General features: G+C 42.5%; 1 protein-coding gene across 1 annotated transcript in view; it reads left to right on the top strand.

The window, feature by feature from the left end:
• Positions 1–22335, top strand: part of LOC110500333 (tumor necrosis factor ligand superfamily member 10) — an 84125-nt gene extending 61790 nt beyond the window's left edge. The window contains exons 3-6 of the mRNA XM_021577646.2: positions 16325–16361; positions 16661–16768; positions 19316–19479; positions 21488–22335. Of these exons, the coding sequence (XP_021433321.2) occupies positions 16325–16361; positions 16661–16768; positions 19316–19479; positions 21488–21778 (600 nt within the window). The 3' untranslated portion in view covers positions 21779–22335. The remainder of the gene's footprint in view (positions 1–16324; positions 16362–16660; positions 16769–19315; positions 19480–21487) is intronic.
• Positions 22336–23074: the final 739 nt, after the last annotated feature.

The following is a 23074-nucleotide window of genomic DNA, read 5'->3' as shown; positions in this document are numbered from 1 at the left end:
ACGAATGACGGCCACCTGGGGGTCACAAAAGTCTTAGTCTAATTTCTACCAGAAAAACAAACACTAACACAAAAAGGCATCTGTGTGTCTAGTTGTCTACCCCTCTCCTTGCTCTCCATCTGTCCCTCCATCGTCCCTTGCTCCCTCCATCCCTCTCTCTGTCCTGGGTCAAGTTTTGCATTCCACCCAGTTTGGAGTTGTCTGTCTGTCTGCCCTTTGTGTCTTTTAAAAAAAGGGAAAAAAAGGAGAAAAAAGAGAGGAAGAAATAAAGGGGGAAAATATTATCTTGGAGCGGAGCGTGCTACGGGGGTCTTGCTCCATAACCTGTGAACAGAGCAGACTGTTTGGAAAAGGAAAATAAAATAATGGAATGATTGAGGGAGAGAGAGAGTGAAAAAAGGTAGAGTTATAGGGACAGAGAGAAAGAACAAGGAAGCGGGGAGAGGAAATGGGGAGAGGGAGAGAGAGGCTGGTTGATAAAGTAGCTAAGGTCAAGTTGGTATAGGGGGGGTTGGGGTGGTAGTACTGCTGTTTACTGTGAACTGGTCTCTCTCTCCCCCCTCTCTTTCTCTCTCTGCCAACAATGTGCAGCAGCTCAGTCAGAGCTGGTATGGCTGAGAGTCAGGTTACATACTTAGGTTATGGTGCAGTGGAGAGGACAGAGCTAAGAAAATATTGCACGTAGGAACACACACTGAGTACCATGCACACACACACACACTGAGTACACTGCATCTACTCAGTGAGTGTGAAAAACACAGTAGCGTTGGAAGAAACCCACCAGTTACAACCCTTAATCTGTAAACAATGGCACCCTCATAGACGTTATCCTGACCAACTGGCCCTCCAAATACACCTCCGCTGTCTTCAATCAGGATCTCAGCGATCACTGCTTCATTGCCTGCATCCCCTATGGGTCCGCAGTCAAACGACCACCCCTCATCACTGTCAAACGCTCCCTAAAAGAATTCTGCGAGCAGGCCTTTCTAATCGACCTGGCCCGGGTATCCTGGAAGGATATTGACCTCATCCCGTCAGTTGAGGATGCCTGGTCATTCTTTAAAAGTAACTTCCTCACCATCTTAGACAAGCATGCTCCGTTCAAAAAATGCAGAACTAAGAACAGATATAGCCCTTGGTTCACTCCAGACCTGACTGCCCTCGACCAGCATAAAAACATCCTGTGGCAACTGTTCAGGGAAGTCAGGAACCAATACAGTCAGTCAGGAAAGCAACGGCCAGCTTTTTCAAGCAGAAATTTGCATCCTGTAGCTCTAACTTAAAAAAGTTCTGGGACACTGTAAAGTCCATGGCGAACAAGAGCACCTCCTCCCAGCTGCCCACTGCACTGAGGCTAGGTAACACGGTCACCACTGATAAATCCATGATAATCGATAACCTCAACAAGCATTTCTCAATGGCTGGTCATGCCTTCCTCCTGACTACTCCTACCTCGGCCAACAGCTCCCCCCCCCCCCCCCCCCCCCCCGCAGCTACTCTTCCAAGCCTCCCCAGCTTCTCCTTTACCCAAATCCAGATAGCAGATGTTCTGAAAAAGCTGCAAAACCTGGACCCGTACAAATCAGCTGGTCTTGACAATCTGGACCCTCTATTTCTGAAACTATCCGCCACCATTGCCGCAACCCCTATAATCAGCCTGTTCAACCTCTTTCATATCGTCTGAGATCCCCAAGGATTGGAAAGCTGTCGCAGTCATCCCCCTCTTCAAAGGGGGAGACACCCTGGACCCAAACTGCTACAGACCTATATCCATCCTGCCTTGCCTATCTAAGGTCTTCGAAAGCCTAGTCAACAAACAGATCACTGACCATCTCGAATCCCACCGTACCTTCTCCGCTGTGCAATCTGGTTTCTGAGCCGGTCACGGGTGCACCTCAGCCACGCTCAAGGTACCAAACGATATCATAACCGCAATCGATAAAAGACAGTACTGTTTAGCCGTCTTCATCGACCTGACCAAGGCTTTCGACTCGGTCAATCACCATATTCTTATCGGCAGACTCGGTAGCCTCGGTTTTTCGATTGACTGCCTTGCCTGGTTCACCAACTACTTTGCAGACAGAGTTCAGTGTGTCAAATCGGAGGTCATGTTGTCCGGTCCTCTGGCAGTCTCTATGGGGGTGCCACAGGGTTAAATTCTCGGGCCGACTCTTTTCTCTGTATATATCAATGATGTTGCTCTTGCTGCGGGCGATTCCCTGATCCACCTCTACGCAGACGACACCATTCTGTATACTTCTGGCCCTTCCTTGGACACTGTGCTATCTAACCTCCAAACGAGCTTCAATGGCATACAAAACTCCTTCCGTGGCCTCCAACTGCTCTTAAACGCTAGTAAAACCAAATGCATGCTTTTCAACCGTTCACTGCCTACACCCGCACGCCCGACTAGCATCGCCACCCTGGATGGTTCCGACCTAGAATATGTGGACATCTATAAGTACCTAGGTGTCTGGCTAGACTGTAAACTCTCCTTCCAGACTCATATCAAACATCTCCAATCTAAAATCAAATCTAGAGTCGGCTTTGTATTCCGCAACAAAGCCTCCTTCACTCACGCCGCCAAACTTACCCTAGTAAAACTGACTATCCTACCAATCCTCGACTTTGGCGATGTCATCTACAAAATAGCTTCCAAAACTCTACTCAGCAAACTGGATGCAGTTTATCACAGTGCCATCCGTTTTGTTACTAAAGCACCTTATACCACCCACCACTGCGACCTGTATGCTCTAGTCGGCTGGTCCTTGCTTCATATTCGTTGGTGTCTTGACGGATTTGTCCAAAATCGTGTGACATAAAACAGGACTTTCCTGTCCTTGCATTTATGGCAATTACTTACTATATATATTAAGCATTAACAAGTTAAATTAGCCATTAAACTTAAACTATGTAAGAATCCTGGATCTAGCTGTCCTACAGTTTTTTTTTGCGTCGAAAATCCCAGAAATGCAGTGAAACTACAGTGCCTTGCGAAAGTATTCGGCCCCCATGAACTTTAGGACCTTTTGCCACATTTCAGGCTTCAAACATAAAGATATAAAACTGTATTTTTTTGTGAAGAATCAACAACAAGTGGGACACAAGCATGAAGTGGAACGACATTTATTGGATATATCAAACTTTTTTAACAAATCAAAAACTGAAAAATTGGGCGTGCAAAATTATTCAGCCCCTTTACTTTCAGTGCAGAAAACTCTCTCCAGAAGTTCAGTGAGGATCTCTGAATGATCCAATGTTGACCTAAATGACTAATGATGATAAATACAATCCACCTGTGTGTAATCAAGTCTCCGTATAAATGCACCTGCACTGTGATAGTCTCAGAGGTCCGTTAAAAGCGCAGAGAGCATCATGAAGAACAAGGAACACACCAGGCAGGTCCGAGATACTGTTGTGAAGAAGTTTAAAGCCGGATTTGGATACAAAAAGATTTCCCAAGCTTTAAACATCCCAAGAAGCACTGCGCAAGCGATAATATTGAAATGGAAGGAGTATCAGACCACTGCAAATCTACCAAGACCTGGCCGTCCCTCTAAACTTTCAGCTCATACAAGGAGAAGACTGATCAGAGATGCAGCCAAGAGGCCCATGATCACTCTGGATGAACTGAAGAGATCTACAGCTGAGGTGGGAGACTCTGTCCATAGGACAACAATCAGTCGTATATTGCACAAATCTGGCCTTTATGGAAGAGTGGCAAGAAGAAAGCCATTTCTTTAAGATATCCATAAAAAGTGTTGTTTAAAGTTTGCCACAAGCCACCTGGGAGACACACCAAACATGTGGAAGAAGGTGCTCTGGTCAGATGAAACCAAAATTGAACTTTTTGGCAACAATGCAAAACGTTATGTTTGGCGTAAAAGCAACACAGCTGAACACACCCATCCCCACTGTCAAACATGGTGGTGGCAGCATCATGGTTTGGGCCTGCTTTTCTTCAGCAGGGACAGGGAAGATGGTTAAAATTGATGGGAAGATGGATGGAGCCAAATACAGGACCATTCTGGAAGAAAACCTGATGGAGTCTGCAAAAGACCTGAGACTGGGACGGAGATTTGTCTTCCAACAAGACAATGATCCAAAACACAAAGCAAAATCTACAATGGAATGGTTCAAAAATAAACATATCCAGGTGTTAGAATGGCCAAGTCAAAGTCCAGACCTGAATCCAATCGAGAATCTGTGGAAAGAACTGAAAACTGCTGTTCACAAATGCTCTCCATCCAACCTCACTGAGCTCGAGCTGTTTTGCAAGGAGGAATGGGAAAAAATTTCAGTCTCTCGATGTTCAAAACTGATAGAGACATACCCCAAGGGACTTACAGCTGTAATCGCAGCAAAAGGTGGCGCTACAAAGTATTAACTTAAGGGGGCTGAATAATTTTGCACGCCCAATTTTTCAGTTTTTGATTTGTTAAAAAAGTTTGAAATATCCAATAAATGTCGTTCCACTTCATGATTGTGTCCCACTTGTTGTTGATTCTTCACAAAAAAATACAGTTTTATATCTTTATGTTTGAAGCCTGAAATGTTGCAAAAGGTCGCAAAGTTCAAGGGGGCCGAATACTTTTGCAAGGCACTGTACATATAATTTCGTGTCTCCTTATGTTATTGGGCAAAAACTGTTTTCATGGGCACACAAATCCAAAACAATATATGCATTGCAAAATCGAATGCTTCAAACCGGGTCACCATACCTTGATACGTAAAACCTAAATCGATACTGTCGTTAACGTGGTTCTTCAATAATTATACATACTATTTGTTGGATGCAATATCCACATTATTCTCACATATTTTATAATGTAATAATAATTACAATATCAATACATTGGCAAGGCCTAAAAATGTGTTGGTGTCTTAGTCATTGTAAAATTAGAATTTGTTCTTAACTGACTTGCCTAGTTAATTTAAAGGTTCAAAAAATAACTAATTTGTTTTTGCCTTGATCCGTTGGTTTCATTTGACTAGAAATGAAATATAAAAAATGAAAAATGTAAACTATTTTTGCATGATTTTTGGGGGGAGGGGTTCTATATTTGCCGTTAAATGTACTATTATATGAATTGTACAATTGTATAACATTTCGGTAGTTGAAAATTACAATTAAGTGCTTGAAAAAGTCCTTGAATTTGACATCCCAATGTCTGTATGAACCCTGCTTAAAGGATATATAGGCCGCCTATGTTGTTGTATAGGTGGCGTTATGGGCATATATTAACTTTTATTCCTCTAAGTACACATGTGAAACTGCATGAATATATGACAGTCATAGTAAACAGGACTCTATGTCCTATTTAATGCACTACGTTTGCCCAAGGCTTATAGGGCTCTGGTCAAACGTGTGCAATAAATTGGGAAATAGGGTGCCATTTGGTATGCTGATCTAGTATACTTATTATTCAGTGTATGACATTCATAGTAAACATATAACATGTAGAACCAAACTGTGAACTCTGGACAAGTTAATCCTACATTTTATAAGGTGAGATATTTACAAACTTCTATCATAGGATGTGTTCCAAATCGCACCCTATTCCCTTTGTAAAGCACCACTTTTGATTAAGGTACATCTTTTAATGGATTGTGTTTATATGTGTCATGGCTGGCTGAAGGACTGGACCAAGGTGCAGCATGGTAAGCGTACATTTTCTTTATTTAAAAATGACGCCGACAAAACAAAGAACAAAACCAAACCGTGAAGCTTGGTCTATGTGCCCTGAACAAAGTCAAAATGAACTTCCCACAAAACCGGTGGGGGAAAAGGGTACCTAAGTATGGTTCTCAATCAGAGACAACGATAGACAGCTGTCCCTGATTGAGAACCATACCAGGCCAAGACATAGAAATACAAAACATAGAAAAAAGGACATAGAATGCCCAGCCTAGTCACACCCTGGCCTAACCAAAATAGAGAATAAAAAGCTTCTCTATGGCCGTGACAATATGGGCGTGACAATATGGAGCGGTTCATCCAGGGATTACATAGAGGTAGGTGTGTGTGTGTGTGTGTGTGTGTGTGGCATCATTCATCCACAGAGCAGTACAAACTCCCCAATTGTGAATGATATAAGCCTGATAATTCAAGTCTGGTTGCTGGACAGGTAAACGTGTGTGTGTGCCAGTATGATATAACCGTGAATAATGTAGAGGAAGAGTTGTCTGTTTCTTAGGCAATACCTCCAATAAATACAAACAATGTAGGGTAGGATGTGTTATAGATTATGTTTACTCCCCATGCTAGAGGGAAAATACTCTTGATAGATTTAATTCAATTTAAGCATTTATAACAACATTGGAGATCAGTTCAGACATGAGAATGCTAATCTTTTGAAGTTTAAATGCATTGCCTTCATATTCTACCAGTCCAGACACATTTCTATGCTCAGAGGGTTTCTAGTGAAATGAAACCAACGGATCAAGGCAACTGGTTGAACAAACGTCTAAATTCTTAGGTGTTATAAGGTGTGCGTGCAGGTACTAATAAAATACTTTTTGCTGGTGCTAATGGAGGTGCTATGCCTATTCTAAAGAGGGCTTCAACACTGTCTTGCCCCTCCCTGGCCCATGAATGCAGGTGAAGCATATAGAGGACTGGAAACTCCAGTATAGGGGTTATCATGAGATTGGATGTCTGGCATGAAATCTATGTCTGTGGTTGCTCCACAGTGCCCTACAGAGAAAATGTCACAATAGAGGTCGATGCCATGTTGTTTGTCTGAGATCACAGAAAATATTATAGAATGGATTTTAGATATTTTAGGCTGTGAATGATTCTGTGTTTGTGAACAAGGTGGTTGTTTTGAAAGGATCAAACTAAATTTTTACTAATAGCATGCCACTTTGAGTGATGCCAGTGTGTCTATGTATGTGGATGACTATACACATCAGCTACTACAGCGACTGAAATGACTGCAACACTTAACAAATAGTTGCAGTTAGTTTCAGAATGGGTGGCAAGGAATGTTAGTCTAAATATTTCAAAAACTAAAAGCATTGTATGTGGGACAAATCATTCACAAAACCCTAAATCTCTTAATAAACAATGTGGAAATTGAGCAAGTTGAGGTTACTAAACTGCTTGGAGTAACCCTGGATTGTAAAATGACATGGTCACAACATATTGATATAACAATAACTAAGATGGGGAGAAGTCTGTCCATAATAAAGCGCTACTCTACCTTTTTAACAGCACTATCAACAAGGCAGGTCCTACAGGCCCTAGTTATGGCACACCTGGACTACTGTACTGTAGCTTAACTGGAGCCTCTAGGATGCAACCTCTCTCATCGTCACTCAATGCCTAGGTTTACCCCCACTGTACTCGCACCCTACCATACCCTTCTCTGTACAATATTCCCTGAATCTATCCTACCACGCCCAGAAATCTGCTCCTTTTATTCTCTGTTCCCAAAGCACTAGACGACCAGTTCTTATAGCCTTTAGCCGTACCCTCATCCTACTCCTCCTCTGTTCCTCTGGTGATGTAGAGGTTAACCCAGGCCCTGTATCTCCCCGGACGCTCTCATTTGTTTACTTCTGCAACCGTAAAAGCTTTGGTTCATGCATGTTAACATCAGAAGCATCATCCCTAAGTTTGCTTTATTCACTGCTTTAGCACACTCCACCAACCCTGATGTCTTAGCCGTGTCTAAATCCTGGCTTAGGAAGGCCACCAAAAAATTTCCATCCCCAATTACATTTTCAGTCAAGACAGAACTGCTAAAGGGGCGAATTGCAATCTACTGTAGAGAGAGCCTGCAGAGTTCTGTCATACTATCCAGGTCTATGCCCAAACAGTTCGAGCTTCTACTTTTAAAGATCCATCTCTCCAGAAATAAATAAATCCCTCCCTGTTGCCGCTTGTTATAGACCCCCCTCAGCTCCCAGCTGTGCCCTGGACACCATATGTGAATTGATTGCCCCCCCCCATCTATCGCCAGTGTTCGTACTGCTAGGTGACCTGAATTGGGATATGCTTAACACCCCGGCCATCCTACAATCTAAGCTAGATGCCCTCAATCTCACTCAAATTATCAAGGAACCTACCAGGTACAACCCCAAATCCGTAAACATGGGCACCCTCACAGATATCATCCTGACCAACTTTCCCTCTAAATACACCTCTGCTGTTTTCAACCAGGATCACTATCTCATTGCCTGCGTCCTTTATGGTTCCGCAGTCAAACGACCATCCCTCATCACTGTCAAATGCTCCCTAAAACACGGGTATCCTGGAAGGATATTGACCTCACCCCGTCAGTATAGGCTGCCTGGTTCTTCTTTAAAAGTGCTTTCCTCACCATCAGAAATAAGCATTCCCTCTTTCAAAAAATGTAGAACTAAGAACAGATATAGCACTTGGTTCACTCCAGACTTGACTACCCTTGACCAGCACAAAAACACCCTGTGGTGTACTGCACTAGCTTCGAATAGTCCCAGCGATATGCAACTTTTCAGGGAAGTCAGAAACCAATACACACAGTCAGTTAGGAAAGCAAAGGCTAGCTTTTTCAAACAGAAATGTGCATCCTGCAGCACTAATTCCAAAATGTTTTTGGACACTGTAAAGTCAATGGAGAATAAGATTACCTCCTCCCAGCTGCCCACTGCACTGAGACTAGGAAACACGGTCACCACTGATAAATCCACGATAATCGAGAATTTCAATAAGCATTTCTCTACGGCTGGCCATGCTTTCCACCTGGCTACTCCAACTCTGGCCAACAGCTCCGCACCCCTCTCAGCAACTGGCCCAAGCCCCCCGGCTTCTCCTTCACCTAAATCCAGAGCTGATGTTCTGAAAGAGATGCAAAATCTGGATCCCTACAAATCAGCTGGGCTAGACAATCTGTACCCTCTCTTCCTAAAGTGATCCGTCACCATTGTTGCAACCCCTATTACTAGTCTGTTCAACCTCTCTTTCGTATCATCTGAGATTCCTAAAGATTGGAAAGCAGCCGCGGCCATCTCCCTCTTCAAAGGAGGAGACACTCTAGACCCAAACTGTTACATACCTATATCCTTCCTGCCCTGCCTTTATAAAGTCTTTGAAAGCCAAGTGAACAAACAGATCCCTGACCATTTCGAATCCCACCGTACCTTCTCTGCTATGAAATCTGGTTTCCGAACTGGTCACGGGTGCACCTCAGCCACGCTCAAGGTCCTAAACGATATCATAACCTCCATCGATAAAATACAGGTCTGTGCAGCTGTCTTCATCGACCTGGTCAAGGCCTTCAACTCTGTCAATCACCACATTCTTATCGGCACACTCAACAGCCTTGGTTTCTCAAATGACTGCCTTGCCTGGTTCACTAACTACTTCTCAGATAGAGTTCAGTGTGTCGAATCGGAGGGCCTGTTGTCCGGACCTCTGGCCGTCTCTATGGGGGTACCACAGGGCTCGATTCTCGGGCCGACACTCTTTAAAAATCAATGATGCTCTGGCTGCTGGAGATTCTTTGATTCACTTCTATGCAGACAACACCATTCTGTATACTTCTGGCCCTTCTATGGACACTGTGTTAACAAACCTCCAGATGAGGTTCAATGCCATACAACAGTCCTTCCGTGGCCTCCAACTGCTCTTAAATGCTAGTAAAACTAAATGCATGCTCTTCAACCAGTCGCTGCCCGCACCCTCCTGCCCGACTGGTATCACTACTCTGGACGGATCTGACTTTGAATATGTGGACAACTATAAATACCTAGGTATCTGGCTAGACTGTAAACGCTCCTTCCAGACTCACATTAAGCATCTCCTATCCTATTCCTATTTCGCAACAAAGCCTCCTTCACTCATGCTGCCTAACATAACCCCGTAAAACTGACTATCCTACCGATCCTTGACTTCTCGCTGCATATTCGTTGCCAATCCCACTGGCTCCAAGTAATCTATAAGTCTTTGCTAGGTAAAGCTCCGCCTTATCTCAGCTCACTGGTCACCATAGCAACACCCACCTGTAGCATGCACTCCAGCAGGTATATTTCACTGGTCATCCCCAAAGCCAACAACACTTTGGCCACCTTTCCTTCCAGTTCTCTTCTGCCAATGACTGAAACGAATTGCAAAAATCACTGATGTTGGAGGCTTATTTCTCCCTCCCTAACTTTAAGCGTCAGCTGTCTTTAAGCGTCAGCTGTCAGACCAGCTTACCGATCGCGGCAGCTGTACACAACCCATCTGTAAATAGCCTGTCCAACCGACTACCTACCTACCTCATCCCCATATTTGTTTGTTTTTCTGCTCATTTGCACACCAGTATTTCTACGTGCATATCCTCATCTGCACATATATATCACTCCAGTGTAAATTGCTAAATTGTAATTACTTTGACACTTTTGGCCTATTTATTACCTTACCTCTTTACTTAATTTGCACACACTGTATAAAGATTTTTCTATGGTGTTATTAACTGTACATTTGTTTATCCCATGTGTAATCCTGTGTTGTTTTTGTCGCAATGCTTTGGTTTGTCTTGGCCAGGTCGCGGTTGTAAATGAGAACTTGTTCTCAATTGGCCTACCTGGTTAAATAAAGGTGAATTTTTTTTAAATAAAAGGTGCCACAAGGAGGGACTTAAAAAATGACAATTGGCTCAGATGGCCCTTGGATGTACACAGAGAGCAAACATTAGTAATATGCACGTCAATCTCTCCTGGCTCAAAGTGGAGGAGAGATTGACTTTATCACTGCTTGTATTTGTGAGAGGTATTGACATGTTGAAATCACAGAGCTGTCATTTTAAACCACTGGCACACAGCTCAGACACCCATGCATACCCCACAAGACATGCCACCAGAGGTCTCTTCACAGTCCAGAACAAACTATGGGAGGAGCACAGTATTCCAAATAGCCATAACTACACAAAACTCTTTTCCACATCAAATAACTCATGCAAGCAGTAGAATCAGATTTGTTTTTAAACAGATAAAAATGCACCTTATTGAACAGCGGGGACTGTGAAGCAACAGACGCACTATACACAAGTACACATGGATTTTGTGTTGTAGATATGTGATAGTGGAGTAGGGGCCAGAGGAAACACACTTTGTGTGTTGTGAAATCTGTTCTGAATGTATTTAATGATTTTAAAATTGCATAGCTGCCTTAATTTTGCCGGACCCAAGTAAGAGTAGCTGCTGCCTAGGCAGCATGGGAATCCATAATAAGTACAAAACAATCTACTAGATTTCTATTCTATACCTATAGGAGGGTATAAATTACTTATTACATAATTGACCCTGCTGAAAGACAGAAAGGTAACTTCTTAGAGTATATTAGTACTAGATAAGATTCACCCACTATAAGACCACTAGCTCAGATCTGTATATCACTCAGACTGTGACTGTCTACTGTATTTCTAGAACTGTGTCTTAAAGGAGGTATAAGTTACTTATTAATGTTAACTCCTGCTGAAAGAACGGGAAAACAGTAACTTCTTAGATTAGATCAGACCTAGATAAGGTTCCCTGTCCGTTCCATAGATCTAGATCTGTATATCACTCAGACCATGTTCATTCTATCTATCATATTTCTATATCTGTCTCTTAAATGAGATATATGTTACATATTTATCATCAGCCCTGCAGAAGGAACTGAGAAACAAACTTTTTTGAGTAGATTATGGCAAGATAAGTTTCCCTTTCTGTGCCACAGAGCTATGGAGAGTTTAGGCTGGCCCAGACCTGCACCGCACACACATATTAAGGGATTGGGTTTCCATTTTCTGCTAAGCTCCCAGAGTAGTCCTAATACTTGTTCATGTGCATACTTGTCTTTCCCTCTCCCATTGTTTTCCCTCTTTCCTTCTTCACTTTTCACTAGCTTTTACAATGAATAACGAGGGCATGGATTCAGTAAAACCTTCTAGAGAAAAAAATCCAAGAAGCTTCATAACAAAAATGCAAATAAGTTTTCAAGGAAGTTATGAGGTACATGCAAACTTGCAAAATCGTAAGAACTTTCTCAAATTCCTCCTTAAAAATGTTTAGTGAATCAAGACCCTGTTTATCAGTTCTTTCTGATATCAGTGGCCATATTCACAAAGCATGACGGTGTAGTTCTGCTGATCTAGGATCAGTTTGGCCTTCATAGATCGTAATTAATAAGATTACATGGGGGGGGGGGGATTGATCCTAAATCAGCACTCCTAGTTTGAGTCGCATTGATTACTGGCCCCAATAAGGCTCTGTGCAGAATCATCTTAAGAACTTTTTCAAATTCGTTCTTAAGAACTTTAAAGGGATAGGTCAAGATTTTGGAAATTAAGCCCTCTGTCTACTTCCCTAGTCAGATGAACTTGTGGATACCATTTTTAGGTCTCTGCATCCAGAGATTTCCGGTCATTGCGCTATCGCTAGTTAGCATTGGCTCGCGAAACTACGTTTAACTTCCTTTATGCTCGACGCAGAGATATAAAAATGGTATCCGAGTTCATCTGAAAATCTTGCACTATCCATTTAAGTGAATCAGGACCCTGTGTCTCAGTTCTTTTTCTACAGGGTCTGTACTGTACTAGGGTCTCTGTAAAAAGGGTGAAAGGTTGAAGACTTAGTTTGTTTGTTGTTATTGCCGCTGGTGGTTTTACTGTTATGGTTGCAGTCGGTGCTCAAACTTTAACCCTGGTCACATTTAGAACACAGCTCTTCGTGCTATAAACCAAAACTGCAGTGTGAAAGCAATTGTCTGGTGCGTGTGTGTTTTGTGTATGTGTGCGTGCACTGTAAAATAAGATGTTATCAATGTACAATTGTAAAGAAACCAGCAGCAATAGGATTGTGAGTTTGGCCAACATTTGGGCATATACAGTGGGGCAAAAAAGTATTTAGTCAGCCACCAATTGTGCAAGTTCTCCCACTTAAAAAGATGAGAGAGGCCTGTAATTTTCATCCTAGGTACACTTCAACTATGACAGTCAAAATGAGAGAAAAAAATCCAGAAAATCATATTGTAGGATTTTTAATGTATTTATTTGCAAATTATGGTAGAAAATAAGTATTTGGTCAATAACAAAAGTTTATCTCAATACTTTGTTAAATACCCTTTATTGGCAATGACAGAGGTCAAGCGTTTTCTGTGAGTCTTCACAAGGTTTTCACACACTGTTGCTGGTATTTTGGCCCATTCCTCCATGCAGATCTCCTCTAGAGCAGTGATGTTTTGGGGCTGTTGCTGGGCAACACAGACTTTCAACTCCCTCCAAAGATTTTCTATGGGGTTGAGATCTGGAGACTGGCTAGGCCACTCCAGGACCTTGAAATGCTTCTTACGAAGCCACTCCTTCATTGCCCGAGTGGTGTGTTTGGGATCATTGTCATGCTGAAAGACCCAGCCACGTTTCATCTTCAATGCCCTTGCTGATGGAAGGAGGTTTTCACTCAAAATCTCACGATACATGGCCCCATTCATTATTTTCTTTGCACGGATCAGTCGTCCTGGTCCCTTTGCAGAAAAACAGCCCCAAAGCATGATGTTTCCAACCCCATGCTTCACAGTAGGTATGGTGTTCTTTGGATGAAACTCAGCATTCTTTGTCCTCCAAACACGACGAGTTGAGTTTTTACCAAAAAGTTATATTTTGGTTTCATCTGACCATATGACATTCTCCCAATTTTCATCTGGATCATCCAAATGCTCTCTAGCAAACTTCAGACGGGCCTGGACATGTACTGGCTTAGGCAGGGGGACACGTCTGGCACTGCAGGATTTGAGTCCCTGGCGGCGTAGTGTGTTACTGATGGTAGGCCTTGTTACTTTGGTCTCAGCTCTCTGCAGGTCATTCGCTAGGCCCCCCGCTAGGTCCCCCCTTTTTGCTCACCGTTCTTGTGATAATTTTGACCCCACGGGGTAAGATCTTGCGTGGAGCCCCAGATCAAGGGAGATTACCAGTGGTCTTGTATGTCTTCCATTTCCTAATAATTGCTCCCACAGTTAATTTCTTCAAACCAAGCTGCTTGCCTATTGCAGATTCAGTCTTCCCAGCCTGGTACTTGTCTACAATTTTGTTTCTGGTGTCCTTTGACAGCTCTTTGGTCTTGGCCATAGTGGAGTTTGGAGTGTGACTGTTTGAGATTGTGGACAGGTGTCTTTTATACTGATAACAAGTTCAAACAGGTGCCATTAATACAGGTAACGAGTGGAGGACAGAGGAGCCTCTTAAAGAAGAAGTTACAGGTCTGTGAGAGCCAGAAATCTTGCTTGTTTGTAGGTGACCAAATACTTATTTTCCACCATAATTTGCAAATAAATTCATTAAAAATCCTACAATGTGATTTTCTGGATTTTTTTTCTAATTTTGTCTGTCATAGTTGAAGTGTACCTATGATGAAAATTACAGGCCTCTCTCATCTTTTTAAGTGGGAGAACTTGTACAATTGGTGGCTGACTAAATACTTTTTTGCCCCACTGTAGCTGAACCAACATACGCTGAAGAAAAATATAAATGCAACATGTAAAGTTTTGGTCCCATGTTTCATGGAACTATCACATTGTTCTGAAGCCATTCCAACATTGCTTTGGTTATATGCTTGGGGTCATTGTCCTGTTTGTTCTACTCGCAACACACTAGTCTCAACGTCAACAGTGAAGAGGCGACTCATGGATACTGGCCTTCTAGGCAGAGTTGCAAAGAAAAAGCCATATCTCAGACTGGCCAATAAAGAGAAAATAATAAGATGGGCAAAAGAACACAGACACTGGATAGATGAACTCTGCCTAGAAGGCCAGCATCCCGGAGTCACCTTTTCACTGTTGACGTTGAGACTGGTGTTTTGCGGGTACTATTTAATGAAGCTGCCAGTTGAGGACTTGTGAGGCGTCTGTTTCTCAAACTAGACACTCTAATGTACTTGTCCTCTTGCTCAGTTGTGCACCGTGGCCTCCTACTCCTTTGTATTCTGGTTAGAGCCAGTTTGCGCTGTTCTGTGAAGGGAGCAGTGCACAGTATTGTATGAGATCTTCAGTTTCTAGGCAATTTCTCGCATGGAGTAGCCTTCATTTCTCAGAACAAGAAAAGACTGATGAGTTTCAGAAGAGTTTTTTGTTTCTGGCCATTTTAAGCCTGTAATCGAATCCACAAATGCTGATGCTCCAGATACTCAACCAGTCTAAAGAATGGCAGTTGTATTGCTTCTTGAATCAGAACAACAGTTTTCAGCTGTGTTAACAACTTGGATTAGCTAACACAACGCGCCATTGGAACACAGGGGTGGTGGTTTCTGATAATGGGGCTCTGTGCGCCTACGTAGATATTCCATTAAAAAATCAGCCGTTTCCAGCTACAAAAGTCATTTACAACATTAAAAATGTCTACACTGTATTTCTGATCAATTTGATGTTATTTAAATGGACAAAAAATGTTTTTCTTTCAAAAACAGACATTTCTAAGTGACCCAAAACTTTTGAATGGTAGTGTACATAGACAGACAGACAGAGAACAGGGTCTTTCTAACAACAAATCAACTGAAACTTTATTTGTCAACTGCACCAAACTTACCTTGAAATGCTTGCTTACAAGCGCTTAACCAACAGTGCAGTTCAAGAAGAGTTAAGAAAATATTTACCAAATAAACTAAAGTAAAAATGTAACACAATAACAAGGCTATATACACATACTGTACACATAAAGTACAGAGTACAGTTTGAAATATCACTGGTTGTTGCTGCCAATTGTCAGCATGTATTGTGTAAATACCATCACACTGGCTTTCCTGCTATGTTCTCCTGCAATGTCTATATCCGTCTTTCCTCTGCCTACATGTATTGTGTAAATACCATCACATTGGCTTTCCTGATACGTTTTCCTACAATGTCTATATGCCCATAGCAGAACTTAAGCAATGCATCTTGAATCTAACCCACAGACACACTCTGCCCAACAAACAAGTGATATCTCTTGTTGGATCTGTTTATTTTGTTTGTTTGTTTATCTTTCGCACGTACCCACCAAACCACCGTCAAAGGAGTAAGGGATTTGAGAAGAGAGCGAGATGGAGTGTGTTATTTAATGAAAGCTTGACTTTATTAGTGTCTTAACTTTGAGTAAGTCAAGACTACAGTACATGCCAGAGAAATGGCATAAGGAAGTAACTAAACCACAGCACGTGACTGATAGTGATGAAGATGACGATAATGATGATATTGGTTGTGTGTTTTTTTTTTTTACTTTCGATGTCTATACTTTGAGTCACCTGTTGTATTGGGAGCTTCTATCATAAAGATAATGATGCTGATCTAGTCTCTGCCAGCACCAATGCCACCTGTTCTCATACGAAATCTTTTATCTTAATTTTATAGGTGACAGAGAACATAATCTCAAAGCAGACGTTTCAAGGTGAGTCAATCTCTAAAATACTTTACCTGTCTGTATGACTGTTGTGTGATACTCAGTAACAATGACAACAATTAAAACTCTATCAACCGAATACCTATCCCCTATCATACTCTACCTCCATGACCTATTGTCTGACTAAAAAACAATGACAAATCTATCTATACACACAGTACATGTATACCCCCTATTGTGGTGTTGAATCTGGAACTACATTTTGTCTTTATCGGTCATGACCTCGTGAGTGGTGGTGATGATGGTAATGATGATGATGATGTCATGTTTATGCGTCTCTCTGTCAGAAGCGAGAACGTTACCTCACACCTTCAACACTTCGAGGTCAAAGTTCGCTACCTCTGTGCCCCAGCGGCCGTCAGCCCACCTGACCCTCAGAGACAGCAGCACTCAAGGTGAGAGTGTGTGTGTCTCTGTCTGTGCTAGTGTGTACCAGACCTGGGTTCAAATACTATTTAAGGTATTTCAATTACTTTTCAGTTACTTTTACATTTGTAATTTAGATATTTGTTGTTTGAAAAGACAGCTAGTTTAATATTTTAATAAATTTGGAAATACAATTGGAAAGTATTTGAAAATACTCAGATACACTCCGTAGTGTTTACCCAGGTATTTAGCATTTGAAATAAGTATTTGAAAATGCTTTCAAATAGTATGCTATTTATGGGGAATTATTTGAAATGCTACAGCAGGTTGTAGTCAGGTTTGGCCTGCGTTTCTGGTGTTATTACCATCAGCTCTAAAGCAGTGGAGGCTGCTGAGGGGAGGACAACTCATAATGTCTGGAATGGAGTAAATGGAATGGTATCAAACACATGGTTGATACAGTACCATTCCATTGACTCCATTCCAGCGATTATTATGAGCCGTCCTCCCCTTAGCAGCATCCACTGCTCTTCAGGGCACTAAGGGCATGGTTCCCCTTTCTCTCTCGCTCCTGCTCTCTCTCTCTCTTTGCTAGCCATCCAGGCCAAGGCCTGTCTCTTTGTTAGTTAACAGGGGCGGCAGGTAGCCTAGTGGTTAGAGCATTGGGCCAGTAACCGAAAGTTACCCTGAGCTGACAAGGTAAAAAACTGTCGTTCTGCCCCTGAACAAGGCAGTTAACTCACTGTTCCTAGGCCGTCATTGTAAATAAGAATTTGTTCTTAACTGACTTGCCTAGTTAAATAAAGGTTGAATAAAAAAATCAAAAAACAGTCAGTAGGGAGGAGGAAGAGGGAGTCAACTTTTCTCATAAGGAAATAATTCACTTTAATTCCTTATGAGTGCCAGAAGTTTATCCTGATCTGGAAGGTCTCCTGTCTTGGCAAAACTCCTGGCTCTTCTTGTAAGGCAATAAGGAAGTCCATTCCAGACCAGCCAAAAAGCCCTGGGTGACATTACAGGAATGTACACATGCATGTACGCACGCATGCAGGCGTGCATGCACACTTACACACACTTCAAAGGGCTATGTGTTTTACCTCATCGCCTAGCGCTATGAGTGTGTGTGTGTTTGCATGCATCCATGCAAGCTCGTTTGTGTGGTTTAACTAATAGGAACATTAGGAATCAGTTTGTTCAAATTAAAGACATCTTACATCCCAAATGGCACCCTATTGAGTGCATTTGGAAAGTATTCAGAACCCTTGACTTTTTCCACATTTTGTTACGTTACAGGCTTATTCTAAAATGTATTAAATATTTTTTCATCAATCTACAAACAATACCACATAATGGCAAATCAAAAACACAATCCTGCCTCGAAGCTCTTCGGACAATTAGTTTGAACTCATGGCTTGGTTTTTGCTCAACTGTAGGACCTTATACAGACAGGTGTGTGCCTTTCCAACTCATGTCCAATCAATTTAATTACCATAAGTGGGCTCCAATCAAGTTTTAGAAACAACTCAAGGATGATCAATGGAAACAGGATGCACCTGAGCTCCATTTCGAGTCTCATAGCAAAGGGTCGGAATACTTGTGTTAATAAGGCACTTCTGTTTTAAATTTTTAATACATTTGCAAAAATAAATAAAAACTGTTTTCCATATTTCATTATTGGCTATTGTGTGCAGATTGATAAGGGGGGGGAGTCAATTTAATCAATTTTATAATAAGGCTGTACCATAACAAAATTTGGGAAAAGTCGAGGGGTCTGAAAAAAAACAACATCCAGTCAGTGGCAGTCGTGTTTGTGAAAACAGCTCATTGATGAGAGAGATCGAAGGAGAATGGCATGAATCATGCAAGCTAACAGGCAGGTCACAAACAGGCAAGTAACGGTGCAGTACAACAGTGGTTTGCAGAACGGCATCTCGGAACGTACAACTCCGTCGGTCCTTGTCATGGATGGACTATTGCAGCAGACGACCACACCGGGTTCCACTTTTATCCGCTAAAAACAAGAAGAAGCTGTTTCAGTGGGTACGCGATCACCAACGCTAGACAATTTAGGAGGCGATGAATCCCGGTTCCTGTTGTGTCATGCTGATGGCAGAGTCAGGATTTGGCGTAAGCAGCATGAGTTCATGGTCCCATCCTGCCTGGTTTTAATGGTACAGGCTGGTGGCGGTGGTGTAATGGTGCGGGGAATGTTTTCCTGGGACATGTTAGGTCCCTTGATACCAATTGAGTAACGTTTGAACTACACTTTGTAGAATCCATGCCATGAAGAATTCAGGCTGTTCTGGAGGCAAATTAATAAATAGGTGTACCTTATAAAGGGCCAATAGAACTTAATAGGGAATAGTGTGCCATTTAGGACGCATGCACACTTATCTGATATAGATTTTCCTGCAGGAATAGTACTTGTCTGTTTGGTTACTCCTCCTATACTCACTTCTTTCTGCCTCTCCCTCCCTTTCACCCTCACTTCGTTTTTTTCTCTGTGCCCGCTGCTGCCCATTTTTCTCCTTTCCTCGCTCGCTCTCTCTCTCTCTTGCGCACTCTCTCTCCAACAGGGTCTCCCGTGTATCCCACCCCCCAGCCCGACCTCCACCAATCATGTCGCCACCCAGTCCGCTCGTGGACCAATCAGAGCTTCGGAGCCCACCTTCACAACATGACCTTAGCCGATGGGAGGCTGCGTGTGCCCCAGGATGGGCGTTACTACATGTACTCTCAGGTAAACACATTTGACATTGAAGTATACTGTATAAGGGCGGCAGGTAGCCTAGCGTTTAGAGCATTGGGCTGGTTAAGGTAGCTTGTTTGAATCCCCAAACCGACAAGGTGACAAATCTGCCGACGTAATCCTTGTGCAAGGCACTTAACTCTAATTTCTCCAAGGTTGCCATTGATAATGGCTGACCCTTGCGTTGACCCCACTCTCCAAGGTTGTCCCAAGGAGAGTTGGGATATGCAAAAACACATTTTCAATTCACACGTGTATTAATACACACAGTGGTATTGGTATTTTTCCTATTTTGTTGCCTTTACAACCTGGAATTAAAATTGATTTTGGGGGGGTTTGTATCATTTTATTTACACAACATGCCTACCACTTTGAAGATGCAAAACATTTTTCTTGTGAAACAAACAAGTAATAAGACACAAAAACTGAACTTGAGCGTGCACAACTATTTATCCCCCCTATTTATGCAGTAATTTTGCTGTAAGTCTCTATAAGCTTGGCAAATCTAGCCACTGGGATTTTTGCCCATTCTTCAAGGCAAAACTGCTCCAGCTCCTTCAAGTTGGATGGGTTCCGCTGGTGTACAGCAATCTTTAAGTCATACCACATATTCTCAATTGGATTGAGGTCTGGGCTTTGACTAGGCCATTCCAAGACATTTAAATGTTACCCCTAAATCCACTCGAGTGTTGCTCTAGCAGTAAGCTTAAGGTCATTGTCCTGCTGGAAGGTGAACCTCAGTCCCAGTCTCAAATCTCTGGAAGACTGAAATAGGTTTCCCTCAAGAATTTCCCTGTATTTAGCACCATTCATCATTCCTTCAATTCTGACCAGTTTCCCAGTCCCTGCCGATGGAACCCCCCCCCCCCCCCCCCCCCCCCCCCCCCAGCATGATGCTGCCACCACCATGCTTCACTGTGGGGATGGGATTCTCTGGGTGATAAAGAGGTGTTGGGTTTGCGCCAGACATAGCGTTTTCCTTGATGGTCAAATAGCTCAATTTTAGTCTCATCTGACCAATGTAACTTCTTCCATATGTTTGGAGAGTCTCCCACATGCCTTTTGGTGAACACCAAATGTGTTTGCTTATTTCTTTCTTTAAACAATGCCTTTTTCTGGCCACTCTTCTGTAAAGCCCAGCTCTGTGGAGTGTATGGCTTAAAATGGTCCTATGGACAGATTCTCCAATCTCCGCTGTGGAGCTTTGCAGTTCCTTTAGGGTTATCTTTGGTCTCTTTGTTGCCTCTCTGATTATGCCCTCCTTGCCTGGTCCATGAGTTTTGGTGGGCGGCCCTCTCTTGGCAGGTTTGTTATGGTGCCATATTCTTTCCATTTTTTAATAATGGATTTAATGGTGCTCCATGGGATATTCAAAGTTTCAGATATTTTCTTATAACACAATCCTGATCTGTATTTCTCCACAACTTTGTCCCTGACATGTTTGGAGAGCTCCTTGGTCTTCATGGTGTCGTTTGCTTCGTGGTGTCCTTTGCTTAGTAGTGTTGCAGACTCTGGGGCCTTTCAGAACAAGCGTATACATACTGAGATCTTGTGACACTTAGATTGCACACAGCTGGACTTTATTTAACTAATTATGTGACTTTTGAAGGTAATTGGTTGCACCAGATCATACTTATGGGTTTGATAGCAAATGGGGTGATTTCACATTCTTTTCACTTCACCAATTGGAGTATTTTGTGTATGTCCATTACATGAAATCCAAATAAAAATCCAGTTAAATTACTGGTTGTATTGCAACAAAGTAGGAAAAACACCAAGGGGGATGAATACTTTTGCAATTGTGGGAACAAGTATGAGACTCAGTTTTTTTTAATATAGTGAGCATCATATGCGATGATAATAAGACATTATTAAGTGGTGATGCATGCTTAAGACAAGTCTTCGACTGCATTATAATCATATCATAATGCATTTTATCACATTGAGTAATATGTATATCTCTCTCCCTCCATCCCAACCCTCATCCCTCCATCCCTAGGTCTACTTCCGTTACCCGTCGCCCAGTGAAGGGGACCAGCCAACAGCCAGTCACCAGCTGGTACAGTGTGTCTACAAGAAGACGTCCTACCTGCGGCCCATCCAGCTGTTGAAGGGCGTAGGCACTAAGTGTTGGGCCCCAGAGGCAGAGTACGCCCTCCACTCTGTCTACCAGGGAGGGCTGTTTGAGCTGAGGGCCGGGGATGAGCTCTTCGTCTCTGTCTCTTCCCCCACCATGGTTCATGCAGAGGAGTCATCAAGTTATTTTGGGGTGTTCCGTTTGGATCTGTAAAGATAGATGGAGGAGAGAGAGAGAAGGGAGACCACTGTCAGAAGAGGGTATGGGGTGGGATGAAAAGGATAGGGTGAGGAACGGAGGCAGCGTGACGACACTGCCAGAGTGAGGAATTAGGGGGTGAAAGGAGGGATTAGAGGAGAGGAGGAGGGAAGGGTGAGGACCCAAGGACTAACTCCCCCATTCTTTCCAAAGTGAATTGTAAATAGATCTGTAGATTCTACATGTGAAGGAGGGAGTTATGAACCTGAAAACATTGGATGGACACAGAGGATCAAAAGACAGAAGAATGTATTCATTTATAATTCACATCATATAATGTGGAACTGTGGAACTATGGAACCGAACGGTAGCAGAAAAAAAGGGCAAAGAAATGTATGTGATGATGTGATAGCCAAGAGTGGTTCAGTATGCTCGCTGTATCTGTGCCATTTATACATACAGTGCCTTGCGAAAGTATTCGGCCCCCTTGAACTTTGCGACCTTTAGCCACATTTCAGGCTTCAAACATAAAGATATAAAACTGTATTTTTTTGTGAAGAATCAACAACAAGTGGGACACAATCATGAAGTGGAATGACATTTATTGGATATTTCAAACTTTTTTAACAAATCAAAAACTGAAAAATTGGGCGTGCAAAATTATTCAGCCCCTTTACTTTCAGTGCAGCAAACTCTCCAGAAGTTCAGTGAGGATCTCTGAATGATCCAATGTTGACCTAAATGACTAATGATGATAAATACAATCCACCTGTGTGTAATCAAGTCTCCGTATAAATGCACCTACACTGTGATAGTCTCAGAGGTCCGTTATAAGCGCAGAAAGCATCATGAAGAACAAGAAACAAACCAGGCAGGTCCGAGATACTGTTGTGAAGAAGTTTAAAGCCGGATTTGGATACAAAAAGATTTCCCAAGCTTTAAACATCCCAAGGAGCACTGTGCAAGTGATAATATTGAAATGGAAGGAGTATCAGACCACTGCAAATCTACCAAGACCTGGCCGTCCCTCTAAACTTTCAGCTCATACAAGGAGAAGACTGATCAGAGATGCAGCCAAGAGGCCCATGATCACTCTGGATGAACTGCAGAGATCTACAGCTGAGGTGGGAGACTCTGTCCATAGGACAACAATCAGTTGTATATTGCACAAATCTGGCCTTTATGGAAGAGTGGCAAGAAGAAAGCCATTTCTTAAAGATATCCATAAAAAGTGTTGTTTAAAGTTTGCCGAATACTTTCGCAAGGCACTGTACATTACATACTGACTGTATAGAAAGGAGTTGAGCACAG

This window comes from Oncorhynchus mykiss, chromosome 21 (assembly GCF_013265735.2).
Source record: "Oncorhynchus mykiss isolate Arlee chromosome 21, USDA_OmykA_1.1, whole genome shotgun sequence".
NCBI classification, from domain to species: domain Eukaryota; kingdom Metazoa; phylum Chordata; class Actinopteri; order Salmoniformes; family Salmonidae; genus Oncorhynchus; species Oncorhynchus mykiss.
Note: the sequence above shows the minus strand (reverse complement) of the source record. Positions and strands in the feature narration are given on the sequence as shown.